We start from the raw sequence: 22,488 nt of genomic DNA, 5'->3' as shown, positions 1-22,488 counted from the left end.
TTGTATAGAATGCTTCGTGTATAACACAGTGAGCACTATTCACATTTCAGCTAAGATGTCTAAGCATCTCTATAACAGAGCTTGTGGGAGCAGGGGCAGGGGCCTGGGCTTCTCCTCTGAAGCCTTCACCTATTGGAATGGTTAACTGTGGGCTCCTTCGCCTAGAACCGGCAGGGGCGGTGGATCCGGGCGGGGGTGGTGGTGGTGACAAGAGTCAGGCTCTTAGAGGACAGACCAACTCCCTGACTCAGGTTCCTGCATCACAAAGCAGGTCACATGGGCTCTACTGCTTATTCGTGGGTCAGCATCTCATCCTCTCCCCATGCCTGAAAGGGGAGACTGTGATCACTCAGCCAATCTGCTGGGCTTCAGGGAAAGCCCAGGAGCAGGACACACAGGCTCCCCCAGTGGTTCAGAGCTATTAACATTTGGTGAATGCCTTCTGTGTACATTTAGTGATGACCAAAACAGACTGGATCCCTGCTCTGCTAGAACAAAATTCTGTTGATGGAGATAGGTAAATAAACAAGAAAATAACAGATGTCATTTAAAAAAAAATAGGGTGACCTAAGAGTTACAAGGTGGGTACTCTGAAGGTTAGGTGGTCTCACATAGGAGGTAAAGTTTAAGCCTAGATATGAAATACTACAGGAGCTGCTCACATGAGGGCCAGTGAGGGAGGTGAGGAGGACGCACATTCTAGGCCGAGGAAACAGAGAGTGTAAAGACTCTGGGGCAGGGATGGGCTTGAGGCTGGAGCTTAATGGGCAAGGTGCAGAGTGGTGCCGGGTTATGTCAGATTTTTTAAATCACAGGAAAGAGTCTGTACCACATGCCAAGTGCCATGGGAAACAGGGTTTTAATCACGGGAGTGGGCATGGTTTCTGACTGTGATGTAGGGGACAGTGGAGGCAAGAAGGTGAGGCTGTGTATCAATCCAGGCAAACAATGAGAATGGCTGAGACCAGGCTCTGGAGAGAGGTAGGCAGAGTGGGGTATGTTATGGAGGGAAAGGCTGACAAGATTTGCTCATTGACTGATTATGATAGACAGTGAAAAGGGAGGAAGTAAGGACAGCGCTTTTATCTTTGGCCAGATCAGCTGGGAGCATGGAAATGCTGTTGATGAGGTCAGGCAGAGTGGAGGGAGGAGCAACTGAGAGTTTTGGCTGGTCTACTTTGAGATGTCTAATTAGCTATCCGTATGGTAATATCAGGATAAATGAGTTTGGAGTTCTTGAGAGGGGTTGCCCTAAAGATAGACATTTGGGGGTCATAGGTCCATAGGTTGTGTTCCTTGTGTTAAAGCCAAGGAACAGAGGGACGCCACCCAGGAAGAGTGCAAAGATAGAGGCAGGGACCAGTATAGCCCTGGGCACCCCCAGAGGGACCCACCGGCCGAAGAGGCTGAGAAGGAAGACAGCAGATGAGAGGAGAGCCAGAGAGATATGAGGAACGGAAGAGAGCAGCTGTTGAGTGCAGCATAGAGGTTACCTCGGATAACAACAGTAGAGGGATTATAGGTGATAGTATCTCTTTGGCCTCAGAAAAACAAAGGTGAAAAGAAAAGTCATTCTCAATCCCCTTTACAAAGGCTAATTTTTGCAAAATTGCAGAATTAGACTACTTTGTTAATGGCACATAAAATAGAGCCTTATAATTTGGTATCAATTCACAAAGTTGAATGGATAGTAAAATTTCAGTATGAATGAGACCTAAAAACAACTCAGAGTTTTTAATAATTTAAAAGATGAGGAAAATTGTAGTGTGACCAAGTGTTCTCATTTAACTTGAAGTTTTTGTGTAAGAAATGATGTTTCCTCTGTTCATTCAAGAAGCATTTATGACCACCTACTACATGCAAAACATGTTTTAATAGGTGCAGGGACTGTCAAGACCTTATGGCCTTACAAGGAAAGTAAAACTGCCTGAATATAGCAACCATGCGTGGCTAACAAACATCCTTTCATATGGTGGGCACTTTTGTAATTGCTTTATATGTAGCAATTCATTTTTTCCTCACAGCAATCCTATGAGATAGTTACTATTATTCCTCCTTTTTTACATAGAAGGAAACTCAGGATAAGCCCCAAAAATAATTATTTTAGGAGGTTAGAAAGTGACCTGTCATGAGAGAGATACAAAGTTCAAGTGTCCCTGCTGTATTCTATGCATGGCTAATGAGGGGCTGGCTATTATTGTGAGCTCTTGAGGTATTAAAATGCAGGCTCCATACGCCTTCTCAGACCAGATTTACATGCTGCTCTGTCGTCCATTCTCAGATCATTAAGGTAAGGCTCCATGGCTAATGAGCTCCCCCGTGTCTCTGCCTGTATAGGAATCTCAGCTCTGCTGGGGAGGAAGCGAGGAAGCAGATGCGGTCCTGTGAGGGGCTGGTGGACTCGCTGTTGTATGTGATCCACACGTGTGTGAACACTTCTGATTACGACAGCAAGGTCAGTGAATGCTGGTTGGCAGAGGACAGCAGCTGCTGACCACCACTATCTGCGTGCCACTGACTTTGGCTGGAATTCCTGACCCTCTCCTCTTCGTTAGGTTACGATCCAGGTTAAAGGGAGAATGTCTCTAAAAATTACAAGTTAACAGAGACAAGAGAACTTAACGAAAATAGCCTTAGAACCGTGAAAACTGAATGATTCCGTGTGGTAAGAACCTTAGCAGGGTCCAGACCTTCTCTGTGATTCTCCTGGGCTCAATGTTAAGGTGATTGCCCCACTGCTGTTCCCTCTAATTCTGTATCCCCTGCTGCTACAATCAGATCTATCTGCATCTGTGTATTTACTGAATAAAAGTTCCTGATTGAGGCACTGGAATCCCCCCCACCTCTCTGCCCAACCTGCCTCGGTACCAAAGGATGCCCCTTTCTACATCCCAGGTTGCTGCCTTTCATCCGCTCCCTCTGTTCCCAGCATGAGCCCCTTATCCTCCCCTTCTATCTCCTCCATCCCGGCCCTTGTACAAGGCATTCTGCTCATCATCCAGGGTCTGCACTGGCATCAGAGGCTGGGGAAGGTAGGAAGAAACAGGAAAGAGGGACTAAATGTGTCAAGAATCCCAAGGCAGGCCAGTCATGTATTGTTCAGATTGGGCTAGACAAAGAGAAGCCACAAGCAGGCCTGGGTTTGAAAATAAGGGTCTGCCAAAGAAAAGAATGAGTGGTAGGCTTGGGAGGAGGTAGGGGAGACTTCAAAGTGACAGCCAGGTTTTCATTTGAGCTTCATTGAACCAAAAGATCTGCAGATGATACTAAGAGGAGTAAACAAACTGGAAGGGGAGAGCTTGCGTGGCAAAACTGAACTTGGTTTTTGACACTCTTTGTTGAATAGACAGTTGGCCTCCCAGTTAGAGGTGTGATAGAGCCTTTGGGGGGCAAAAGACGAAGTACAGAAGACAAAATGTAGAATGAAAGAGATCGTGGAACTTTCCACAGATGGAGGGGAGAGTGGGAGATGGAAGAAGAGGGCAAAGATGGCACTTGGGGGAGGGGCTGTGCCAGAGGGGGTTGGCCACACCTGCTGCCATGATGCGAGTTCCCAGCTGTGACAAGGGGTGGGGTTCTGGAAATTTGGGGGCCTCTGCCACTGCAGCAGCCCTGAAGCAGAAACCTTGGGCTTTCTCCCCTCCAGAGCCCCGCACATTTCACTCAGTGTGAAATCAGATCCTCAGCTGTACTGCGGGTGGCTCTGCACACTCTGTGAGCTTGGGGTCCCACCAACAGTCTGGAAGCAGAGTTCTAACTTCAGATCGCAGGTTCCCATCAGTGAAAAACAGCTCTTTCATATTCTACATTTATTTAGTACCACTGGTACTTGGTACAGAAGCATTTTGCACTAACATGCTACGATGGCTTTAACCCTGAGCCGTGTTGGGTTTCAGACCGTGGAGAACTGCGTGTGCACCCTGAGGAACCTGTCATATCGGCTGGAGCTGGAGGTGCCTCAGGCCCGGCTGCTGGGGCTGAACGAATTGGATGACTTACTCGGAAAAGAGTCTCCCAGCAAAGATTCGGAGCCAAGCTGCTGGGGGAAGAAGAAGAAGAAGAAAAAGAGGACGCCACAAGAGGATCAAGTTAGCATTTTATTTGACATGAAACTCGTAAAGTTTCATTTCTCTGGGAGTAAGAAATCACATATTTGGCAAGAAAAAATTTTTTCTCATGATTCAGCTTTTCTGCATAGCTCTAGCTGAGTCCAGCAGAAAGGAATGTTTTCAGATGTTGAATGCTGTGTTCACTCTGCCTCCACCAGTGCATGTTCTTTGTCTTGCAGTGGGATGGAGTTGGTCCTATCCCAGGACTGTCGAAGTCCCCCAAAGGCGTTGAGATGCTGTGGCACCCATCGGTGGTAAAACCGTATCTGACCCTCCTAGCAGAAAGTTCCAACCCAGCCACCTTGGAAGGCTCTGCCGGATCACTCCAGAACCTCTCTGCTGGAAACTGGAAGGTAGGGTGTCCTCTGCTCGTCCACACCTCCATGCAGTCACACCAGCCATGCTCAATGGAAAGGGACGAACGAAAGTGTTTAGAGCTTGGTAAAGGGTAGGAGGAAAAAAGTGAGGAGACTGCAGTTGGCTCTGGGGATCCAACGATGAATATGACATAGCCCTTCCCCATGAGAAACTGAAGGCAAAAGAGAAAAACAGACATATTGAGTAAGTGTTGTATAGGCTCCATGGTCTTGGAAGAGGACCTCTAACCCAGCCTGGTGAGGGAAAGGCAAGGAAGGAGGGACTCCAGGAGGTAGGGAAGAGTTCCTGAGGGGGTGGTGCTGCCCAAGTGGAACCTTTAAGAATGAGCAGATGAAGCCTGCACAGTGTGAGGTTGAGTGTAGAGGGAGCTTTCCAGATAAAGGGACAAGAGGGTACAAGAGCCCTCACAGTGAGGATGTCATGGGCGGAGGCTACGGGCTGGTGGCTGAGATGTGCAGGGGGACGAAGAGTGCCCATGGTGGAACTGGCCCTCATAACCAGGCCTCATGGCCAAGCTTCAGGAGCTAAAACCTGACCTTCAGACCAGAGGGGCCACTGAAAGTGTTTAAGCAGACAGGCGACATAGACAGACTGATGTGGACACTGTTGGATCCTGTCTGCAGCTGCACTAAGAGTGAATTTGAAGTCAAGAGCCATGGAGGCTGGGATTCTGTTAGAGAGCCTGGTGAGAGATGCCAAGGGTCTGAATTAGAGCTGAGATTGGGCCATTGTTCCTTTCTAATACTTGCAGAACCTACGTATGGCAGAGTTTCTGCCTCCACTGGTAAATGTGTGACTTAATTAGGAAAATTGAAGGTGATCTCCTACTGTTACCACTATAAGCAAGTTCTCAAAACTTTTTAAATATCATCTGACAACGTCTCAGACAATCCTTCTTGAAACATTTCAACCTCTAGAAGTTTCCAACAAGTATGCTTTAGTAGAATTATTATAATGCTTTTTTTTGGTTATTTCCTCCCATCACCACCTCTCAAAACGGAAATTGTCTGTGCATTGTTTTTTTCCATGAGAGTGAAAAGTATTGCATTGCTAGCATGCAGCCAGCTGTTCTAGTGCTTATATATAAATAATTAGGCCTAGTGCTAAGCCACTGTGGTTTTTTTGTTATTGTTCTTGATATGTGTATAACTGAGTCACTTTGCTGTACAGCAGAGATTGGCACAACATTGTAAATCAACTATTAATTAATTAAAAACATTAAAAGTGCTAATAGCATCTAAGTACTGACTCTGGAGCCAGACCCCTGGCTTTGAATCCTGCCCTACCTCCCTTACTAGCTGGAGGCCTCAGATCTTTCTATCCTCAGGTTCATCATCTGTAAAATGGAAATAATACCCACCTCATTATGTGGTTTTAAGGATTAAATGAGATAATAAATGAGGAAGACCAAGGACAGTGCCCAGCACATAAGTATTTGTAAATATTTATGTTGGTGATATGGTGTTCACCTCCAGCTTCTTATGACCTGAGAATCATATGGTGATTTTAAAAAAGACAATAATTAAAATAGATATAATTTGAGTTATAGAATTTTATTTTCTGGGACCCTTAGTGAATAGAAGTTAAATGACAGGGTCATTTAAAATGTAAATATTATATGGAAGGGATTTCAAAGGTATCTAAAATAGTAAATCAAAACATTGGACTTTCAGATGGTAACGAGACAGAATAAGAGACACAGATGCATAGAACAGTCTTATGGACTCTGAGGGAGAAGGTAAGGGTGGGACGTTCTGGGAGAATAGCACTGAAACATGTATATTATCATTTGTGAAACAGAACACCATTCCAGTTTCGATGCATGAGACAAATGCTCAGGGCTGGGGCAATGGGATGACCCAGAGGGATGGGATGGGGAGGGAGGTGGGAGGGGGGTTCAGGATGGGGAACACATGTAAACCCATGGCTGATTCATGTCAATGTATGGCAAAAACTACTACAATATTGTAAAGTAATTAGCCCCCAACTAAAATAAATAATATAGGTGATGGAATTCCAGTTGAGCTATTTCAAATCCTCAGAGGTGATGCTGTGAAAGTGCTGCACTCGATATGCCAGCAAATCTGGAAAACTCAGCAGTGGCCACAGGACTGGAAGAGGTCAGTCTTCGTTCCAATCCCAAAGAAAGGCAATGCCAAAGAATGCTCAAACTACCACACAATTGCACTCATCTCACATGCTAGTAAAGTAATGCTCAAAATTCTCCAAGCCAGGCTTCAGCAATACGTGAACCGTGAACTTCCAGATGTTCAAGCTGGTTTTAGAAAAGGCAGAGGAACCAGAGATCAAATTGCCAATATCCTCTGGATCATCGAAAAAGCAAGAGAATTCCAGAAAAACATCTATTTCTGCTTTATTGACTATGCCAAAGCCTTTGACTGTGTGGATCACAATAAACTGTGGAAAATTCTGAAAGAGATGGGAATACCAGACCATCTGACCTGTCTCTTGAGAAACCTGTATGCAGGTCAGGAAGCAACAGTTAGAACTGGACATGGAACAACAGACTAGTTCCAAATAGGAAAAGGAGTACGTCAAGGCTGTATATTGTCACCCTGCTTATTTCACTTATATGCAGAGTACATCGTGAGAAACGCTGAGGTGGAAGAAACACAAGCTGGAATCAAGATTGCCGGGAGAAATATCAATAACCTCAGATATGTGGGTGACACCACCCTTATGGCAGAAAGTGAAGAAGAACTAAAGAGCCTCTTGATGAAGCTGAAAGAGGAGAGTGAAAAAGTTGGCTTAAAGCTCAACGTTCAGAAAACTAAGATCATGGCATCTGGTCCCAACAGTTCACGGCAAATAGATGGGGAAACAGTGGAAACAGTGTCAGACTTTATTTTTTGGGGCTCCAAAATCACTGCTGATGGTGATTGCAGCCATGAAATTAAAAGACGCTTACTCCTTGGAAGGAAGGTTATGACCAACCTAGATAGCATATTTAAAAGCAGAGACATTACTTTGCCAACAAAAGTCCGTCTAGTCAAGGCTATGGTTTTTCCAGTGGTCATGTATGGATGTGAGAGTTGGACGGTGAAGAAAGCTGAGCGCCGCAGAATTGATGCTTTTGAACTGTGGTGTTGGAGAAGACTCTTAAGAGTCCCTTGGACTGCAAGGAGTTCCGATCAATCCATCCTAAAAGAGATCAATCCTGGGTGTTCATTGGAACGTCTGATGTTGAAGCTGAAACTCCAATACTTTGGGCACCTCGTGCGAAGGGTTGACACATTGGAAAAGACCCTAATGCTGGGTAGGATTGGGGGCGGGAGGAGAAGGGGACGACAGAGGATGAGATGGTTGGATGGCATCACCGACTCGATGGACATGGGTTTGGGTAGACTCCAGGAGTTGGTGATGGACAGAGAGGCCTGGCGTGCTGCAATTCATGGGGTCGCAAAGAGTTGGACACGACTGAGCGACTGAACTGAACTGAAAATAAATAAATCTATTAAAAAAAAAACAAAACATTGGACTCTCATTAAGAAAACAATATAGTCATGGTGAGAGATGTGAGCAAGTCAGAAGCTGTTTTGGGAGTGGTAAGGGTGGTAATGTTCTGAAAGGGAGGCACTCGAGGTAAACTGAGCCAGTTGCCTCCAAGAGAGACAGGCATTGGTTCTGTCCTTGCAGGTTTCAGAGGGAGAAGTTGCCAAAGCTGCCCAAGTCCTTTACCCGATAACAAGTTGTGTATTATGTCTCCCCTGCAGATTTCATTTGATTTAGAAAACAGGAGTATTGACTTCACCTGAAGAAAGCTAATAGGATCTTTGAAATGCAGCTTTTCCTTTTATTTATGTTTTTTAAAAATCCATTCTGTTGATATTAAAGAAGCGTCAGTCACGTATTTTCATGTTGAAAATAATACAAGGGGCTGGCAGATCTTTGTCCTTGTGTCTTGACCACAGCAGGAAAGTATTAAAATGTTTTATAAGCAACATTTTTCAATTATCCTAAATTTTGAACGATAGTTTGTATTGGTAAAAATGTCAGTGAAAGCTCAAAACAAGATTAAAGACCCATTTTCAAATGTTACTTTTTCTGTTTGTTTCCTTGATGACTTCGTGTTCATTTCCAATTCATGTGGTGCCCAAACTGACTCACTGTACAGACTTGCCTCTTAATCACGAAAGAAGTTTTTGACTGTGGATTTTAAAAAAGCAGCAGCAGAAGCTAACTGATCTTGAATGATAAAGCATTTTGTGCACAGATATACTTACTTTTTCATCAGTGTGTATGAATTATGATGCTCAGTGTTCCTGGAGAGTTCCTTTTCTTCCAAGGCAAGGGATTTTTTCCCAAGCAATTTCTTTGAAGGGTTACTAAACTGTAAATATTGTTGCAGAGAATACAGGGAAACGATGACTGGATAGAGACAGGTTCTCCTTTAATGTGCACCGATCAGTTAACAGCTCTGCCATCCTATTTATAGCCTCTGGACCTGGCATGGGGCCAACTGCAGAGAAGACACGCCATCCGTCCTTAATCATGTTTATGTAGCTGAAGTAGAAAGTAATCACTGCCTTCTCTTTTCTGCACAAAAATATCTGCCAGATGGTGGTTTGAGGTTTTCAGGCTTTGGGATTTCTTTTTAAATCAGTCATCTTAGCTTATCTTTTTCCCAAACTGGTTTTCTCATGACTAGCATCACAGATTTAATCTCCAGTTGGAAAGAAAACATTTAATCTATTAGTTCATCTTTTGAAAACATCTTTCTTAGGTGACAGTAATGCCTGAGAGTTGCACTCTGTTTCATATTGCTTATTACCTTGTTTTGTTTCCTAGTTTGCAGCATATATCCGAGCGGCCGTCCGCAAAGAAAAAGGGCTCCCCATCCTTGTAGAGCTTCTGAGAATGGATAATGATAGAGTTGTTTCTTCTGTGGCCACTGCCTTGAGGAATATGGCCCTAGATGTTCGCAACAAGGAGCTCATAGGTATGTTCTGGTGACCTGATGAACTCTAAAGAGAAACGATAGCATTTATAAAACTCTTTTGATTTATAAAAATATGACATTTAAAATGATTAGCAACTGAATCCTAGTCCCTGGTTTCTTGGTGTATTTGGCACCCTTGTGTCTCTCCTTTCTGACCACTCCTTTTCAGCGAGAGGCAGGCTTATTAATTAAACATTGATCCAGAAGGTAAGTGTTCAGAAAAGCTAGCAATTCTAGTCATACATTACAAAGCTACTTGATAGATTTGGTGTGACTGTTTCCCAAGAGAGGTTCATTTCTTAAACAACAGAAAAAAAGGTTTGGCTCTCACTTTTCTGGTTTTTGAGACTTATATCTGCTAATTCACTGATACTACCATGTTCTAAATTTTAAAAAGAAATCACATGAATGTTTTATAGCTTTTCCTTCTCAGATCTGTGTAAGTGCTCACACCAAAACAAAGCCACTGCCCCAAAGCCTGACCCCAGGGCAGGGTCAGGATGAGGGAAAGGCAAATGAGGCATATAGGGTAGAAAATTCTAGGAGGCATTCACCCTTAAGTCAATTCAGATGTGGCTAGCACTTGCATGAACTTGAGAATCAGCTCCTCTTCAAAGTTCTGCACTCTTGGCAGCTTACCTTGCTTGCCTCCTAGGGATGGCCACATCCCAAGCAGAGTATGGCATACAGAAAAGATCAGAGACCCTCCAGTGGACCTCAAGTTAAACCCTGGATCCACTGCTCACTGGCTATGTAACCTGGGGTGTCCATTGAGCCCACCAGGCTCCATTCCTTCATCTCAGTTGAAAACTCCTCCTTGGTTTCCATCTCTGAAAGGAAGCTGCCCATGCCAGCTCTCCTCACAATGGACTTGCTGTGAAAATGCACGCTCCACGCCAGACCCATAGCTGGTGACGGGTCAGGGGAGGAGGAGGAGAAATTAGACAAGACCTTATGTGGATTAGTGAGTGTTTATTGAACTCTTTAAAATACCCCTGCCAGGAGAGACAGGGAGAGAGGAAAGGAACAGGGGCCAGAAGGTTTACCTTACAGAGTGGCTGTGAGAATTCTCTATGGCCCCTCACACAGTGCCTGACAGCAGTGCTATTTTAAGTCATTGCCTGGATTATCCTGTTCTTAAAACACCATTCCTCCATGGAGCCAAACTGTACCTCACAGAGAGGAAAAGAGCTTCTTCCACAGCCTGTTCATACTCCCAACTCGTGCCTGATTCCAGTAGATGTGTTTATAGCTCTTAGTTCCCACATTTCCTTGAGAGAAATCCTCTAGGTCCCTAAAGAGAGATTTTTTAAGTTATTTCTGTTACATCTATATTATTTGAATTTATAGTTTGGGAGTTCTTACTGCTAAAAAATAAAGGGTTGGCCACAGACGTCTCGCGGCCTGTCATTCCACGTGGAGGAGAGTGGGAGAGTAGAGGGTGCTGGCCAGTTGCATGAGAGCCAAGACCTGTGGGGAGAACCAGTGTGCATCCAGGGCCTGGCCTTCTCTCGGTGCCTCCCTGTGTTTTTGTGAGTTCCTCACCCCCTTTTAAACTTCAGTGAGCATTTTCGCCCTCCACTGATGAGCTTTATTTTACCCAGCGTTATTTACTCAGGAGTCACTTTTTCTTGTTTCCCCATGACGATCCCTTCCTCGCTAGGCAGTCTGAGCCCCTCCCGGATTCAGTGTCTGACTCTGATTTACCCAGCATTTCTGTTCCTAAGAACCACTCCCTTCACTCTTTCCTCACGTCCAGCACTAGCAGTGAACTCAGTCTCCAGAGACTTTTCTTCACGAGGAAACAGAGTTTTGTGAGTTCACAAAAGTTCCTGCATATTCACCTGAGTCTGACCAAGCCAGCTGTCTGGGGCACAAGCTCTGAGAGAACTGCTAGGGTTGCTCACAGATGGAGTGAGCAGCCTTCTCCCAAACTTCCAGAGTGCAGTTTAAAACTATGTCTTAACAAAATGACAGATTACATGTTGCGGACCTTCTGGTCATTCACAAGTATTCACAATCACAAGTGTTACCTTATCATCTTTTCCTAAAAACCATATTTATCTTCTGGCTTAAGATGTCATCACTGTTTTCCCACTCTTGGTAACAATATTCTCTATGAGTAAAGCTCAAGTCTTCCCTTGACATGCTGTAAATCATGGAGCTTGTATTCAGGCCCTATTTTCTCCTGCCTACCGCTGTATATAAACAGGTCTTCAACAAAAACCCCATTTAGCATCCACTCAATTATTAGCATGGGGAAAAAAACTAAGAAAATATTTACTTGCACTTTAGTTAATTTCTTTTGTCTCTGATGCAGTTATTCCAGTTTGTCAGCCAGTAGTTGAAATGGGAAAAGCTCGAGATAATTCCATTTTGGAGAAGAGTAAGGGAAATTGAGGGTCTGTAAGGAAATACTTCAGGAGCAAGGGGGCTCCCCTGCCTTGTCCTGTTGGGAACTTTATTATTACATTACTTCTGGGACATACAGCATACTCATAATATTCATACCAGAATTGTACTTGTGTTTTCTTTAAAAGAAACAACCACGTTGTTGCTGATGTCAGATGTCAGACCAGCCATATAAGCCCTCAACTTGATGAAAATATGTAACTACCCAGTTTACATGTTGAGATCTAGAAAGATGTCATGAGAAGTATTTTTGGCAGCCTTACTTGGTCAGCTTAAAACTTATTCAAAGAAAAGTTTTTAAAAGCTTTAAGAGGAAGTTGTAATTGTGATGCATAGGAATTGAATGGAGAACAGTATTTACTATCATAATTCCTTTATTCTCACTGTTCATGAAAATAGTGGAAACTAAAGCAACATGATTAGTATACCAGTTTTATACCCTGATTTACATTTTCTTTTAGCAATTTGCAGTAAAGTTTTATAAACCAATCATTCCCCAAGTGGCCTGGCTGTGATGTTAACCTGCCCCTTACAGTTAAAATGTTTGTCATTTCCTTCTTCACTGTGGATTTTTTTTCTTTCCTGTTATTGTCTCTTTTGAGGCTTTATCTTAAAGAGACCATGCAGTCACAATTTTTCAATAATAATAATAACAAAAACAAGGTCCCTTCCAGAATCCAAATGAACTCTTTTGTCCTGGGCAGGGAAATACGCCATGAGAGACCTGGTCAACCGGCTCCCAGGTGGTGCCGGCCCCAGCGTGCTGTCGGATGAGACCGTGGCGGCCATCTGCTGCGCCCTGCACGAGGTCACCAGCAAGAATATGGAGAACGCCAAGGCCCTGGCTGATTCGGGAGGCATAGAGAAGCTGGTGAACATCACCAAGGGCAGAGGAGACAGGCAAGTCTGCTGCAAGGGGATGCCAGCCCCAGACCCTCATTCTTGGGTTGGCCCTGTGACAAGGGCTTTGGTCAAGGATACATTTCCTGTTGGGAGGTATTTATTTCTGTACTTCTTACGTGCCAATAAGCTAAGCAGTTAAAACCTATTTTGCTGGGAGAAGTATTTGTGGTCATGTGGCCCCTTTTCTGCTCTTTATTTTCTTGGAGCATCCCTTAGCCCTACTATTGTCCTGTCCCTAAAGCCGCATGTGGTCATTCTGCCTCCTGGAAGAATCAGACATGGGGAGGAAAACCTAAAGACCCATCTCCTTCAGGCATTTGGCTCTGCTCCAGGCTCCAGGACCTGTTCTGCAAGAACTTCTTCCTGAATCCTCAGTTCTGGGATTATTTGCTCCCACAAAGTACTAAAATCACCACATGCAGCAGAGCCTACGTGTGGCCTCAGGATGAGCCCTGGGCTTGGATCATACATCACTTCTGGGTGACACCCAAGTGATGAAGCATCAGAAGGATTGGTGGCAAAAATAGGTTTCTTGTCACAGAGCCATAGTGGTGACTATGAATTTGCCTTAGTACCAGATCAGAGAATCCTTCAAGGAAGTGGGAAGTGTAGGACACACAGGACAGTACTTCCACTTCAGTAGTAAAATGCCCTGCCCCCCCATCTCCTCCTGTAGGGCAGTGACTTCCCTGGTTTATTTATGGCCCCTCTGGCATCTAACGCCAGCAGTAGCAGGCGCTTTGTGTTTTTATTCACTGCTACATCCTCAGTGTCTAGAACAAAGCCTGGCCCCCAATTAATAAACATTTATTAGTTGGCTGAGCATCAGTGCTAGAAGTCACATTGTATATACTTTTGAAATATTTCTGTTGATAAAATATAAGAATAACGTAGCAAAGCATAGTCTCACTCCACAGAAACCACAGCTATCAACATTATCCATATTTCCTTTTAGTCCTTTTTTTCTTATGTATGTATCTTTTTTATCTCATTAGTAATAAGTGCACACACGCTCCTTTTTATTTCAAAGAAAATGAAACATTACAGAAAAAACTAAGGTCCTGTTCCACTAACTTCCCTTCTCTCCCCTCTTCCATAAGAGGAACCAAAATCGCATTTTGCGCTCGTAGAATTTTGTGAGATACCCTTTATTTGTGAAAGGCATAAGAGCAGACTACAGAAATGCTGAAACAGTGCCAAAATCGTTGTATATATATTTTTTAAGTATAATTTTTTTTTCAAAACGAGATTCAGAGAGTCCTAGATCAAATCAAGTTTTCTTCTGAACATAAACATACTTTCCTTTCAATTCACTCACCAAGTATGTCCCCTGCCTACCTGCCATGTGCTACAGTGGTGTGCAGGTCACACCTACCCACAGGCAGCGTACGTTCCCTGGGCAGAGCAAACGAGGTTCCCGTGGAGTGAGCAGCACATTTAGCCTGTGGATGGTGCTGAGCATGTGGCAAGTAGTAAAATCAGGGATAGTTATAGGGCTTGCCAGGGTGAGGAGGGGGTATCACAAGTTTAGACACAGTCATCGAGAAGACCTCAAAGAGAAGGTGCTTCTTGAGCACAGACCTGGAGGAGGGAGGGAAGAGCCTTTGGGGGCAAAGGGAACGAGTGGAAGTGCCCAGAGATGGAAGCGCACCCGTGTGTGTGATGAAGAGCGGGAAGCCAGAGGGGCTACAACAGAGCAAGTCAGCAGGGAAGAGGGGGAGGGACAGTAACCAGAAGTATAGGAGCCTGTGGGTCAGTGTCAGAGGACTCTGACTTACTCTGAGCAAAACTGGGAGCTATTGGAGAGTGTATAGCAGAGGAGAGACATGATCTGATGTCCCTGAAAGTAATCAGAGTGACTCCACAAACTCTTCTCCCCTGACTCCTAATGAGACTAACAGTGACAGGACTTGAGGTGGAGAAGAAGGGGTTGATCCTGACATGTTGGAAAATAGAATCAGTGAATGGGATTTACTGAAGGATTAGATGAGCAGCAGGAAAGAAGGAAAGTGTCAAGGATGACTCTGAGGTCTTTGGCTAAAGAGACCATGGGATGGAATTGCCACTTACCGACAAGGGTCAGCTGGCAGGAGCAACAGGTTTTCAGGGAGGACCGGAGTTTGGGATGTGATACACTTGAGATGGCTATTCGATGTCCACGTGAGGGTCTTGTCAGGAGTGGAATATACTCGAGTCAAGTTCAAGATAGAGATCCAGGCCGCGGATCAATTTGAGAGTCATAGGGTGTAGATGGCATATTTAGAGAAGACAAATGGGATGAGATCAACAGGAGATGTAGATAGAGAAGAGAAGAGGCCTGAGGGCTCTGGTGTCCCTCATGGTTTGAGGTCAAGGAGATATGAGGAGCCAGCAGTGAGCCCAAGAAAGGGCAGCCAGACCATTCAGAAGAGACCCAGCCACACCTGGTGCCTTGCAAGCCACATGCAGAAAGTGTTTTGAAGGTGAGCGCATATTACACGTGCTGCTCAGCCAGGTAGGACTAGGATTGAGACGTGCCCAATTGAACAATATTGAGGAGAAGATGGAACGAGAGAAATTAGAGATGAGACTACATAATTGCATCCAGGAATGGTGCTGCAAAGGGAGAGCAGAGAAACTTCCTTGCTTTCTCAGGAGTCAGGTTTCTGCTCAGAGAACCTGTCTCTAAAAATATGTGGCCTAGCTGTTGGTGTCAAGGTGTGCACCTAGCACGCCCCTGCTGTCAGGTTTGCGGAGTAGTCCTTGGAGCCAGGTCTGAGGTCTGCCTTTCCTGACCTGATCCCAGCTGCCCAGAGTTTAAAGATGAAAAACAATAGCAGCAGCAACAGCAGTGTGAGACCCCGGCTGAGAGTGGGTGGCTGTGAGGTGTGGAGACCTTGCAGGACCATCACAGGTGTCTGAAATTTCCTATGCATTCTCTTCTTTAGGGTATTCCTTGCTCTGTTGTCTGTTTTGGAAATTTTAAATTTAAAAAGTCTTAGAGTGGTTGGGTCTGACCCAGGTTTTCCCTTGACTCACCTCTGGGAACTGAGATTGTGAGGCCCCTGCACTTGCCTACATGCCACCCCACTGCTGAAGCCTCAGAATCATCACAGCCCAGATTCTGCTGTGATGGACTAGATGGAGGAGGTGCCACCAGCCTGCTCACCTCTCTTCTTCCCCCATGTCCTGAGGGTTTAGTTGGGAAGATAAGGAATGGAAGAGGATATCAGATCAAATCTTCAATATCAAAATGAAGTCTGAGGACAGAGGTGTTCAGTTCTCTTCAGGGCCCCTGAACCCCCCTCACGAGGTGCTCTGAAGGCCTTTGCTGAGGCAGGAAGCTGCATCCCCGCTTCTCTTCATGGTGAGGCCGCTGACTGAGAGGACCAGCTCCTGAGGTGAACTGCCTGGACTTGTGGTCAGCGGTGCTCGAATACAGCACTGATATTCAACAGAGTCTTCAGAGAGGAGAGGCAGTAACTGACCTTATTTTCCAAAGCAAATATGAGAGCACACAGACACATGTGTTTACAAAGAGGTATAAATGATAAGAAAGTTATAACAAGGCCTAATAATGGTTCAGGGGGTATTTCAGTCAACTTGGCAGGGTCCTCAGACCCTTGGGATGTGTGGTCACGGTCAGCAGTCATGGGCCCATTCCAACCACAGCTTCTGACCACACAGCTGAATGCCTGGGAGCCTTTATTTGGTCCCTGCCACATCTGGCCAGCCCTGAACTTGACAGACTCCCAGGGGCCCCTCACACCTTGGTGGTGGTTGCTAGCAGCAGCCTCCTCCCCGCCCTGGTCCTTGGAGAGGTGGCCTCATGGCCACCACTTTGCTGCCAGAGTCTCTCAAGTGGAGCCTGGGGCGGTGCTGCCTACGTTCATTAACATGCACACTCTTTCCCTAGATCATCTCTGAAAGTGGTGAAGGCAGCAGCCCAGGTCTTGAATACATTATGGCAATATCGGGACCTCCGGAGCATTTATAAAAAGGTAACTTACAAGAATAGCTCTAGTATAATTAGCATTCATCAGCACACACAGTCGTAATCATTTATTATCATGAAATGTCATTTTTCATTTTGAGAGGTTTCTTTTTCTCTTTTAACTCCACAGGATGGGTGGAATCAGAACCATTTTATTACACCTGTGTCAACGTTAGAGCGAGACCGGTTCAAATCGCATCCTTCCTTGTCTACCACCAACCAACAGATGTCACCCGTCATTCAGTCAGGTCAGTGGGTAAACGCCCCTCCTAGGTGAGAGCGTGTGACAGAATGTTGTTTCCCATCCTGAGAAGATTGAGCATGCACACTGATAAGTCTGTCGCTTCCAAACACAGGGAAGGAGAGTTTGCTCTTCAAACTGAAAGCCTTCTTCAGGAATTACATGTTATTGTAAACAACAAGCCCACTCTCCTCCTCCCGTTTTAAAGGTTTATGAAAGTTTACACCAACTAGGGTGCACAAAAGTGGCCCAGCCTCCTCCATAGCATCTGTTCCCCCAAGCTTCTGCTTCACTAGGTTTGCCAAGGGGCCTGGGAACCTGCACTTCATAAGCCAGCCTGGTGACGCAGATATAGGAGAGTGGAGGAACACACTTTGAGAACCACTAGCTTGTGCCTGAAAATGGTTGCCTTTGTCTGCCTGCTGGCCATAAGTCTGAAATCTCTTCCAAAGTGATTTTTTTAGTTTTCTTGATGAAAACTTTTAGAGTCCTTTAGACCCTGGGAGAACAATGATCTCCCCCTGCACCTTACTTCTCACCAGTTAAGCCTCTATCTGCTGGCTGCACCCAGACCCCAGCATCCACAGCTCATGGGCAGGCCTTGTAGGTGGCTTTACAGGGATTGCCTATGATTTGTAAGTTGGGAGTCTTGGCAACCACGCTACCTACTTATTAGTGGTGTTTAATTTGGTAGAAAGAATGTTTTGAGACTCAAAGTAATTTTTTTTTTTCACATGTAAGAACAGAGTATTACCACCAAGTTGATTCAGTGCTGTAAATTTAATTTTTAACTAAATGAAACAGGAAAAGTAATAAACATCTTTTATTTGGCTTTAAATCTCCCCTTCTGACATATAAATATTATCTGTTGTATTCAATTGTGTTCCTGCTGGCAGTCTTATTTCTCTTGTGGACAAATGTGGCCAAAAAGACTAATATACGACTGGGGGTTCTTGTCGCGTAATTAGATGTCTTCACTTATACCAGGAATTTTTAAAAATTATCTCCGCCTACTGCAGTGATATATATTTATATCTTAGTTTTTAAATTATGAGTTGTTTTCCTTCAAAAAGACCTCTCCTTGGGTTTTGACACATTCTTGCTGGGCTCCCAGGTATAGCCTGAGGCTGTCCTGCTTTATAAAAATGCTCAGGATTCGTTAGGGAACTTGGGGAGAGTGGTGCCAGGGCAAGTGGGAGAGCTGGTTGCTTAACGAAAGGCATGAGTGCAGGCAAAAGAGTAATTTCAGACAAATTAGGATGTAGTCGGTAAGCAATGAACTCGTTTTGAGGACGCAAATATCCACACTAGACAGTGCTGAAGAGCCCCATCCAAGTTCCGAGGTCCCTCTCTGAGTTCCATTTGAAGGAAGGATATAATTCACACTTGTTTCTCCAATTATTCTGAGGGCTGATCATCCATCCCTTGGGGCTAGTGTGATATCTGCTTATGGGCACATTTTAGATCTTGCTGACATATTGATAATAATGGGAGGCAGGTGGGGATGTCTACCTACCTTCTAGAAAGTAGGATGAGAAGCACATGGATACTGCCCATGTTCAAAATATTTTCTAGGGAAGATATTTTGCTATCAGTCTTCCTCTGAAAGCATTAATGCATGTAAAACCACCAGGGGCAGGTCTGGGGGCTGCTGCTCTCTAGTGGGTCCAGTGAATAAGTGACCACTCTTAATTGTAAGACACTTCAATGCAAGCAAGATGATTCCTTAATGAGAAAAAGAAGATGTGCAGTGTTTTCCTTCTGTGCGAAAATGTCCCACAGGATACCCAAGGGTAGATATGTTATGAAACGTTTGGCTCCAGCTGGATAAAAAAGCTGGACCTTCGTGAAGATGGGCTTCTCAGCATCCTGAGCTTCTTGATGAGCAGGGCTTACTGAGCTTATAATTTCCCTGACAGCTGATCACCATAAAAGGAATTATAAATTTCATGGCCTGGGCACTCTTATTCAAACACATGTAGAGATGCAGATATTTTTTAAATCATCAGAAATCAAAACATGCCATAAAACATCTATTTACTGAAGAGCTATACATTAAGGATAATAGATGGGTGTGTCACGAGTGACTGAACTGAGATCATAAAACAGCAAACATAACTCTTGCATTAGTCTCAAAGACCTAAGCAGGTCATTGAGACCCGCCATCTCAGTGGGAAAACTGCACGACCCCCGTACCGTGCCGGGCTCCCCAGCGATCTCCGGGATTGACAGCACTGATCGTCGCAGTGGCCGGTCTGCAGGCCACCATCCAGGGACCCGGAGTTGGCTGTCCTCCAGCTCTCAGCACCTCTAAGAGCTGACTTTAGTGCTGGCCACGTCTAATTATTGACCTTTGTTCTTCCAGAAAGGACTTCTTAGAGACACTGACAATCTGATTTCTCTTTCTTCTCCTCTCTCTCCCCCTCCTCCTCTCGCCTGTCCCTTCAGTCGGCAGCACCTCTTCCTCACCAGCACTGTTAGGAGTCAGAGACCCTCGCTCTGAATACGATAGGACCCAGCCACCTATGCAGTATTACAGTAGCCAAGGGGATGCCACACACAGAGGCCTGTACCCTGGTAAGATGCCAGTCGGGTGTGTGATAGAGTATCTCGAAAAGCCGCGTGTCCCCAGGCACTTGAACGGCAGCCTGGGAGGTAACCTCTGCCTGCCTTGAGATGGTCCCCCAGCAGCAAACCATGGTCCACTCTCTCCATCTCCTTCCTGCTTCAGGGGCTGATGCCTTTCCCACTTGTTTTAAGTAAAACAAGCAGAGGCAGTGGTCTGCTGACCACAAATAAAAAGAGCACTGTATCCAAGGGAGAAAGCATTTCCGGCTCCCCTGCAGCGCAGGCCCTTTGTCCTGCCTCCTCCCCACTCCCCTGTGTGTTCCAGAAACCTGTGCTCTGTGACACTTGGCAGGGCCAATCTCCTGGACCGACTCATACATTCAAACCTGCGGATGGGGGTCAATTCCATTTGCATTTTCGTGGAAAAGTTTGAATGAGTAACAAAATATATAATGTGATTCTCCTCAGAGTGATTATTTATTTTTTAAGAATAACAAAAGTGATGTTGCACAATATTATTTTTATGTCCTATTCAGAAAGCCGTGCATATAATTTATTTAAAGAATGCCAACCTGAAGGGTTACCAAGATTTCATACTATCTCCATTCTCAGCTATCTTGCAAATTGAAACTGCTCTGGAGGTTTCAAAAAGGGGGGAAACCCTCCTTTCTCAAAAAAAAAACCTATTTATTAAAAAGAAATAAAAGCTGGTAGCAATTTAACAACTGCTGGGGGAGCAGTCTCAGTTGTGCTGTTGTCTTTAAAATTGTGATTTCACAGGACTATTTACTAATCGACTGTTGTTACTATGGCAATTAATAGCTCAGAAAATTGCAGCTACATTTCAAACACCAAGCTCTTTGCAGAGGAAATGCACATACCAACTGAAGTGCATTGTTGCTTCAGGTTTGCAGCAGCCTGCTTTATTTCAAAGATCGCCTCCTTAGCATGCGCGCCCTTCTGTATCTTCTTTGCTTGCTTCAATAAACTAATTTGCCTCAAATATGTTTCATTTTCCTCATTAAAATAAAAATCTTTGCTATCCTTAACAATACTAGAAGGGTAACCAGTGACATCATCAGAGTCTACTGTGGACTCTTGAAGACAGCTGTCTGGTTACCAGGTTCTTTTTAAGACATACTCAAATATGGCGGACACAAGCCTGTGCTTCCAGGTGGCCAGCCATTTAGAACACAGGCTGTGCCTGCTCCTTGCAGGACCTGGGATTTTGAATCAAGGCTGTTCTGAGGGCATGGGGCTTGTTCTGCTATGTTCCCTTCCCCCATCTGAGGGGTGGGGGCAAAGCTCAAGAGCCCTGGAAAAGCCGTGTTCCTGGGCTCTGGGAGCAAGTCTGCTGTTCAGAAAGGCAGCCAGCGGACATCTGCACAGGTGGGAAGAGCTCCCCATAGTGACCAGAGGTTGAAAAGGAATCCTTTTTGGATCTGTGCATTGGCATTGCTTTTTGGTGAAACACGCAGCCTCTTTTTGCCATATTCACTAGCCCCTGAGAGCCCTGGGTTAGGCGGCAAGCAGGCTTGATCCGGGGCACCCAGGCTGCTAACCGTCTGGGGCTGTGCCATGCCGGGAAGGCAGGGCCTGTCGGGCACACCACCAGCCCTAGCGCTGGGAGTCCATATGACCTAATGGACCGGATAATGAGCACTAGTTTTAATTTCATAAAATATTTTCTTACAGGCTCCAGCAAACCTTCACCAATTTACATCAGTTCCTATTCCTCACCAGCAAGAGAACAAAATAGACGGCTACAGGTGAATTTGCAATACCATTTTTACAGAAGGCTGATTAGCAGGGATCAACACAGTAAGGGGTCCGCGCGGGTCCGCGCCGGTTGACTTACCTGAGCTGGGCCCACTCGGCGGGGCCGGGGAGCTGTCCCAGGGGATCTCTGTTCCTTGGAAGCTCATCCGTGGTTTAAGCAAATCACTTCTACAGTAGCCTCTTGTCCTTGCATATCCGAATTGGTAACCCCATACCACTGATGGCAACCAGCTGAGAAGTCTTTAACTCCTATTCTTTATCCAACAGTTTCCTTTTCCCACTTTTTTTTTTTTAATCTCTAAAATCTCTTCTGTTCTCTGGGTGGGGAAAGATCAGTAAGCACACTTCGTCCTCTCACCTCATTGTTCTCTTTTTTGTACCTCCATCTCTTACTCCACCTTCATGGCTCCCTCCGATTTAGGCCTCCATGGTTTGAAGACACTTGAGTCTTAGGCTCAGAGGTCACAATGGACTCAGCCCTACAGGAGTAGACCTCACTCCCCAGCAGAAAGGGAACTAGTGATTATAACATTTAATCTCTGCTTTCATGGGGGCCTAAAATTCATTTTGGTCCTGTCTGATGCCATGTCTACCTGGGTCATCTGATCTCTCCTCTTACCTTCAATTAACACAGCAGTTGGGGGATTCCCAAACAAGCCTGTAACCTGCCCTGCAGATAAGGATGCTCCCAGACCTCCTTCCATATCTTTTCCCTGTAGATGGAAGAAGAACCTCTCAAGTTACTCATAATCTTTGCTATAGTTTTTTCGTCAGGAGAAGTATCCTCAGAATCATCACTCTAAGTTAAAAAGCAAATTTAGCTCTGAAATCCTTATAATATTAGAATGCCTTTAGTTCCAGAATATGATGTTGATCCCTATGTGGTAAATTTGTAACACCTTGCTATAGGCAGGGCGGGGGTGGAATTTGGGCATAATCAGGAGGAAAGACAGACATTAGAACCATTACAGTTTTTCTCCAAACATGTGAAGAAATCAGTGTGAAGTCAGAGATAGACAGCACAAAAGGAAATGAGGGCAGGCTGTGGGTGCCCACCTGTGTTTCACTTTGCTTCCTTACAGATGAAGTTAGTATCAGCCCTGGCTTGAGGGAAGTCTGTTCCTTTTGAATTGTATTTGTTCACATATCTCTTCTAATTTTACTT

The 22,488-nt window shown here is 45.0% G+C and overlaps 1 protein-coding gene and 1 long non-coding RNA gene across 51 annotated transcripts in view; one reads left to right on the top strand and one right to left on the bottom strand.

The window, feature by feature from the left end:
* PKP4 (plakophilin 4) overlaps positions 1-22,488 on the top strand; it is a 253,827-nt gene that overhangs the window by 228,999 nt on the left and 2,340 nt on the right. For 15 of the 50 annotated variants that reach the window (XM_081582887.1, XM_081582884.1, XM_081582886.1 and 12 more), the window contains 8 exons: positions 2,338-2,455; positions 3,897-4,088; positions 4,289-4,462; positions 9,297-9,447; positions 12,564-12,759; positions 16,658-16,742; positions 16,866-16,983; positions 21,240-21,313. In XM_081582887.1, the coding sequence (XP_081439013.1) occupies positions 2,338-2,455; positions 3,897-4,088; positions 4,289-4,462; positions 9,297-9,447; positions 12,564-12,759; positions 16,658-16,742; positions 16,866-16,983; positions 21,240-21,313 (1,108 nt within the window). Of the gene's footprint in view, positions 1-2,337; positions 2,456-3,896; positions 4,089-4,288; positions 4,463-9,296; positions 9,448-12,563; positions 12,760-16,657; positions 16,743-16,865; positions 16,988-19,424; positions 19,554-21,239; positions 21,314-22,488 lie in introns of all 50 variants that reach the window. The other 35 variants (XM_081582879.1, XM_081582878.1, XM_081582880.1 and 32 more) reach the window with 4 other exon arrangements.
* On the bottom strand, positions 4,085-21,757 carry LOC145542939 (uncharacterized). The gene is made up of 4 exons (XR_014080279.1): positions 21,403-21,757; positions 10,620-10,741; positions 9,280-9,472; positions 4,085-4,638 (listed from the first exon to the last, which is right to left on the bottom strand). It is a non-coding gene; the product is annotated as an uncharacterized LOC145542939 (long non-coding RNA).

This window comes from Giraffa tippelskirchi, chromosome 3 (assembly GCF_054371585.1).
Source record: "Giraffa tippelskirchi isolate mGirTip1 chromosome 3, T2T-mGirTip1v1.2.pri, whole genome shotgun sequence".
NCBI classification, from domain to species: Eukaryota; Metazoa; Chordata; class Mammalia; order Artiodactyla; family Giraffidae; genus Giraffa; species Giraffa tippelskirchi.
This window is presented reverse-complemented; position numbering and strand designations above follow the sequence as displayed.